At 35.4% G+C, this 7363-nt stretch overlaps 1 protein-coding gene across 1 annotated transcript; it reads right to left on the reverse strand.

Moving 5' to 3' along the window:
• Window positions 1-485: 485 nt before the first annotated feature.
• On the reverse strand, window positions 486-3522 carry LOC132545293 (BTB/POZ domain-containing protein 1-like). Its single transcript, XM_060208969.1, has 3 exons — window positions 3269-3522; window positions 2153-2525; window positions 486-1717 (listed from the first exon to the last, which is right to left on the reverse strand). The coding sequence occupies exons 1-3, from the start codon at window positions 3520-3522 to the stop codon at window positions 1064-1066; spliced, it is 1281 nt and encodes a 426-aa protein (XP_060064952.1). The 3' UTR covers window positions 486-1063.
• Between the last annotated feature and the right edge of the window lie 3841 nt (window positions 3523-7363).

Consider the following 7363-nt stretch of genomic DNA (forward strand, 5'->3'; position numbering starts at 1 on the left):
TGATGAAAAACGGGATAGTTTTGGAGACTTTCTCAGCGATGATTTATTTGTTAAATATTACGCCTAAACATGGATCGTAACTTTATAGAGTGTACTAGAACACCACCCATTACAGTGGTGGAAAGACCAGGCCGTTGTGTACCCGAATTTATCGCACTTCGTCAGACTTTGTGTGTTCCGGCAACGAGTGTACCGTCCGATAGGATTTTTAGTTGTGCTGAAAACACTCTTACAAACAAACGTGCAAGATTATCAGATGACAATGTGGCTAACCTCATTTTTCTCGATAAAAACTGACCAACTCAAATTGAAAGTGATACGGGTTCAAATGTACATGAAAACTGTGCAATTAAAGGTAACATTTTTATCACTTATATATAAATATGTATATATATAATAGAAATAAAACACAGAATCGGTGGTAAGTTCTCATTTATTTGCTGATAGAAATAACCGACTTGAAACACAGTATTAACGTTCACATTTTATTCGATAAATATCACGACATTATGATGCAGTTTTCCCCATACACTAACAGCTCTACATGTGGGTATCGTCATAGTGGGGTTAGATGTCTAAGACGACTACGGTAGAGTTTTCCCCTACCAACAACGGGATCACGCTGTAGTATGTGAGACACCAATATCGATAGTAAGAAGTTTTCATTTATGACTAACTACCAATCAATATGATCATTTTCAATCGCCGGTAGCAAAATAGTTCATAATAATTGTAACTTTTTCTCCATCTTTCTTTCACAGTTAAAGTTTCCTTTTGTGTTCCTAGCCATTTGGACATGTCACAATACATTTATACAATGCCAGTAATGTTAAAAGTGTAGATACCTAGGAGGCGAAGGAGGAAACTAAAACAGATAGAAACAAATGTCTCATTGTGGAAAGGGAAAGTAAGACAGTTATAATTTTTTTCTTATTCCATATTCAGAATAATTGTCCTACTCTACTTTAGTCCCTCCTTCCCAGCCCAAAAATCTGTTCCCGCATAACGCAGAACGAACAACTGTCGAACTTTACGTTCACTTCTCCGATGATTTTCTAGGGAATTATACTGATATAATTAGATAGGGTATTTGACCCGTTGCTGTAGTCGTGTGTCTGCTTTTTCCTGTATTGCTGAACAAAATACTCACATGTTTATATGTTACATTATTCCGTCCATTTTCAAAATAATGAATTTTTCCCTTATGAGCACGTTCCACTACTGTATAAGTTTTCCCAGTCGATATCCTGATCGGTTGATCAAACAGTACATCTCCCATGTAAGGCGTGTCAGGTTGTGACGCCGTCAATGTCTTGGTTGTTTGAAGTAGACTAACGTTTTCTTCAAACACCTGTAAATCCACAGTACTTGGTTCGACTTCCGCGTTGAATGATCCAAAACCGTGAAGATATACATCAGTGGATGATTTAAACGAAATACCTTCATCACGTGGTACACTATCCCATAGGTCATTGATCGCGTTTCCTATTCTGTTTATTCTATGTAAAGTAGGTGTACCTGATCGCCTCTCCAAATCTAATTTCTTTGATAGCAATGGAGTTTTACTTCTTCTGTGGTTGATAACATCAACTATGTCATCTGACTTCAATATTCTGTCGGCACATATTTTGTTGAGAAGAAACTCTTCGTCAACATGGAGATATCGTACATTATACAAAATCTCCCCGAGAACTTCCCTCTTTTGTGCAGGTGTGGCCTGAAAAAAAAATCAATAATTATATCGGTTGTCTCCCTTGTTTGTTTTAATCGTATAAATTTACGTATTTTTACCGGTATTTTGTTTTCGAGATTTCGCACAGAAATGTTTACGCTATAATATGAATGCACTTATCTCAAATATCTTGTTTTGCAGCTCGTGTAAACGTGTTGATTCATGATTGTGCTAGTTTGTCAAACATCGAAATTGCGCTAAATTATAATTGTATGAAACTGTTTAAAAATAACATTTATACTATAAGGTACGCTAGATAGTTCTGTTGTTTCCGTTTAATCCCAATTCAGTAATTGTTACATCAACGATTCGAACACCAGCAATGATAAAAAATTAATTTCAATGAATTGAATTCCAAAGGAAGGAGGCGGCAGTATGTACACTTTAGGTAATGAGATAAAATCAGCATTGTTTTATTACCTCGACATTCTGCCTTGCGCATTCAGCCTCTGCCCATCTGACAATGGCTTCATAAATGTCGCTTTCTATAAGACGAAGATCATCCAACTCGGTGATTCTGTTAACACAGCTTAAACATAGGTCAGTGAAGGCCGGAGATCGAAAAGCAACGAGTGGATGTGCAGAAATAAACTCGAGACATTTGCTTTTTAAGTCATCAATCATGAAGACATGCGCGTGCTCAAGAAACATACAGGCATTATTAACAGCTACGTGTTTCGTCAGGAACTCTTCACAACAAGAAACAAGGATGTCCACAGAATATTTCCTGGCAACGTTAAATACAGCTGCAACGTTTTCCTCCGTCAAGACAATCTCATCGGTATACAGATATCTATGTAAAATTATAAAGAAAACCTTGTTTTAGTATTCCAGTTTTACTTAATTTAAATCACATCTTTTAAAAAAAATTGTTCAAAAGGGACATAACTTAATATATTTTAATGTAAATCAAGAATTTCATACAGAAGAGTGACAGAAACACCTTTATATAACTGTTTGTTATTCGAAGACTCGGATATAATGGCAAATGACATTTTGTTCAAGTTCAAGAGGCGTCTGAGGAAAATGCAAAGTGATCTACAGAAAGGCAAAATCTACATGAGAAGGTAAACTCGCCCCGTTTTTCAATAATTTCATGATTTTTCATAAATTTGATAATTTTATAAGAAATGATTCATTAGCCTCTATTTAATTTTATGAGTAGTTCCGTTGAAATACAACCTGCAAATTAGACTGCAAATCTGGAATTTACAACATGTTTGTAGTTACTTCTGACAATTCTTGTATTCTTTATGTTAGAACACTAGAGATACTAATTATGTTGTTCATTTTAAGTATCAATCCACGATCTATCCGAAACGGGAGCTATATCGATTCTCTACAAAATCATTCATTCATGCATAATTAACTTATTAATTCATTCATTTTGTTGACCATATATATCGATTTCTAAATAAAATTAGTTAATGATAACGTCACTATATTCTGCTGGAAACCTGTCGGCATCTGTTATGGTGTTGGATCTATTTTCGTTACCAGACTTTGTAATGTACATAAGTATACACAATAAAACACCTCAAAAATAACTTGAAGATATCTTCAGAGATATCCGGAATGGTTATCTCCCCTTTCTCGGCCATTGGTCCCTCCAACATTGCATAGAATACAGGGCTCCTGCTAACTAGGATCAGTTTGTGGGCTTCAATCTTTGTGTTGTTTTCACCCACGAGAAATGTGACGTCACTGATTATACCTGACGTAAATACATGATCAAAACACTCTGACAGTGTTTTGCCGATTTGCCAGCTGGTAGATGAAGCGATCGCCATTTTATCTAAAGTAAATTAAGCATCAAAACGTAATAGTTATATATATGTTTATGACACAATATTTACGTGTGCTTGAGCGACAATTAATTAATAATATTGAAACATTTCTTACTTTCTGAGCGGCACCATCATTTACAATTGACGCAAAGAAAAGACACCTTTTAGCCAGTATTCCTTCTTTCCATATTTCGCAATATTGCAATAATAATATTTTTAAGTTAGCTTGTATCAGGACATGTTGACGAAATACAGTTCCTCATCGACAGAAAGACGCGTCAAGGTGAACCACATTTCAAGTATGAAGTTTCAGCGAAAAAAAGAGTAGGGGATAGGCCCCGGACAAGTAAGCGGAAAGACGGGCGAACAAAAAATGCAAATCATTATTCCCCTTGATTCTCGATGGATCACTAAAGATCCTTGCAGCTCGATTGTAATCTCTAATCATCCCTAAGTTCCCTTAAGGAACCTCATATGTTTATAGCGAATAAAACCAAAGTAACATAAACAATTGAAGTTAGCATAACCGTTGTTATTGTGAACCACAAAACCATATAAACACCACTGACATGATTTGTATATGAATTTATGTAAATATGAATTTCTGATCGTTGATTTGTCCTCTGATCGCTATCACTGCCCGTTGACCTACATATTGTGTATATATCAAATCATACATATATATATAACAATATTAAGGGTTATTTGCCGGTTTTTGCATTTTGTGTCTGTCGGTGAGTAATGGTATGTTAATGGAAATTTAATGTTTAATGAGATGAAAACTAAATAACATTTTCACCCGTCCAAAACTTACCTTAAACAACCTTCCTTCTGTCAAACGTCAGTGTCCTTTTAAACCGAAAGTAGTGTGTCTGGTTTTTCCGAGTAACCCCTGTAAAAAATTTCCAAGGGGCACATTAAGGATATCAATATGGACACTTCAAACCAGTCCTACATTCATCCCTTAAATTAAGAGCACATTACAAAGAAAACATGTATTCGATTATATAAGGTGAACGATATCGATATAATTATAATAAATTATCTTTCATCATCATTAGAAAGTAGTCCAGAAAACCAATAACAAAAGGGCAGTTTTGTTATATCGAACAACATACTGTATTGTGTCTTCATAGTCTGTATAATATACAAGTGCGCCTTTCAAGGTATATTTCTTTGTGTCGATAATGTTTTTTCATCCGCCTCTATAGGTTTAATGATATATACTTCTATACGCGTTTTACATCTTTTTCCCCTTGTGGATATCGAAAATAGCATGCTAGTTTTCATGTTTTTTCTTCTTCCCAAATTTGGACAGTCTTTTCTCTTGTGTTGAACACCACAATGCCAACATTTTATATTTTTATTACCATCCGACATTTCATTAACTTGTATTGGTCTTACTCGACAATCTCGAGTAATACAACCAATCAGCTGTCATTACGTCCTATGTAACCGTAAACGTCTTTTGTCATTTCCAAAAGTCTCTCACCATACATCTCCATATTTTCCCCAGACTTTTACTTAATTTGTCGTAACAACGAAAATGCGTGTTGTTCGTCAGATATTTCTCCAAACCTAGCAACCAACTGTGTTCAATATCATTCCAGGCGCTTCCTGGATGTTCGTTCATGTAACTAGTCAAGAAATAGGCTACCACTCCCCTACTTGTTGACACTGCTATTGTTGTCAATTGTTCCCTAGGAAATCGTGGATTTATACAAGGATATCTTTGAATTTCCTTTATCTGTATCTAATATTTCTTTTCATTAGTACCATCAAATGACGTGTATTGTGTTAAAATTTATTGAAGATATCGATGCCGTCTGAAACCTATTGATTTGAGCGTTGTAACGTAGAAGTTACAGAATCCAATTTTACCGATAAACCCTGCATTACCGAGCCTACTGCATTAACCATTTCAAGCACTCCCAGTTCAGCCATTTTGTGAGATTAGTAATAGACACCATAGACTACTCAACTTTGTGATTCCTTCTTTCTATCTTTTTCTCCTTTGCTAACGTTATTGACGTTGCTGAGAGAAGCTGCTTTTTGGTCCAAAAATGGACGTACAACTGCCACTGGTTTGCTATTTCTTTTCGTCGGTAAAACGTCAATATAGTCTTTTAATGCTTCACGTCTTTGTATTTTTTTTATTGACCAAGGATAAAGTATAAATATACTTATAACAACACATGTCCTCGCGCAGGAGGGCTTTCACACGTCATACTGATCATGCACACTGACATCAGATATGCACTGATACAAAAGAAACAACACACATATCTATAAAAAAAGACCGAGCGTGACATTTAAGTTGAATAGCAACACAATACCTTTCGCTCAAGGGACATAACCCTGTACGCACGTGGACCGTTTCAACGTTGCTGGCCTACACATGGCATACAGCGTTTGCGTACCAGCGGCCTCGTCTCCTCGTTTGAGGAAAATACTATACTTCCTTCTTGAAAACTAGGTACGTTAATATTCGTAGTGTTAATGTATTTATAATTTAAAACCGCAATATTTAATTTGCTCGGCGAGCGAGCTCGTTGGTTTCGACAGCGAAGATAACATGGATTCAGCCTAAAAAATCACCACCTGAAAACATTGGTTGTTTTCTCATGTTTTTAAGTTCAATAATTCTCCAAATTATACTAACCAATAATACAGCTCAATAGAATGGATGGACATGAAATACAACGTACTTTACAGTAGGATTAATACTGACCTCACTTGTCTGTCAATAGATTTACTGGCGGTCAAGGTCAGAGTAGCAGTTTGTTTACATTATGGAGTCAACATTTGTTTTCATGTTTATTACCGTAGCTCTGTGAAACGTCAATATAGTCTTTCATAATCCTAAAATCAGCAAGCCGTCTCCATGGGTTATTACATGGCTTATGTTTTCTGGTTTGATCGTATAACTTTTATTATGTCCATCTCGTTATGTCTATGTCCCTGAGCTACACAGCCCTCATAGGAACAGGATGTTCACTCTCTCTACCGCTCGCGAAGTCTCTCCCCCACACTCGATCGTCACACTTGGAGCGTCGCTTTCAATCTAATATCTCGGACCCCAGACTGACTATTTGCTATCCTCAAAATAGATTTACAATGTGAGAACAGAGAGAAAACATGTGTCTAACTGCTGCTAATGTTTCATTTATTAACCTCTTAAGGTTATCATATATTACTAACTTCCACACGGACTCGCATAATTAATAAACTCATAAACAATTAAATCATTGAAATCATTAACTTGGTGTTGTTGACCACTGTGAGAGAGATTGAAAGCTTCTCTCACCAATTAGATGTCAGCCATCTCCACGTACTATCCATGCTTGGTTAAAGTAAATATATGTATGTAGAGAAAAAACATACCGATATCTATATACCTTTCAACAACCAAAACATACTAACTGATACTTCCAATTAGCAATGATACATTTATTGTAATTAATTATTAAACTTGCATTTTACAGCTATTTTGTTACAGTTTGTAGCTGCATACATAATGTATATAACCAAAAGATCAAATCGTGCATAAAGTTGTGAAAAGAACATTGAATGTATGCAGCAACTTGAATTGGAATTTTGACAATTTTCTAATTTAAATTTATCAGTATGTACAGGTATGTAATAAGCTAGAAAATAAATGTTACCCTAACAGTATCATTACTTTCATCTGATGTAAGAGAATAATATAAAAGGCACAAATGAAAGAATAAGATACACGATGTGTTGCAATGAATATTGAACCTACCCTAGTTTTACCATTTACAAACACTGGCTATCAATTGTGATAATTATCGGTATTCAACATTATAACAGCATAAGCCAA

This window comes from Ylistrum balloti, unplaced genomic scaffold (genome assembly GCF_031769215.1).
Source record: "Ylistrum balloti isolate Yb309-2 unplaced genomic scaffold, AGI_CSIRO_Ybal_v1 Utg369594, whole genome shotgun sequence".
Taxonomy (NCBI): Eukaryota; Metazoa; Mollusca; class Bivalvia; order Pectinida; family Pectinidae; genus Ylistrum; species Ylistrum balloti.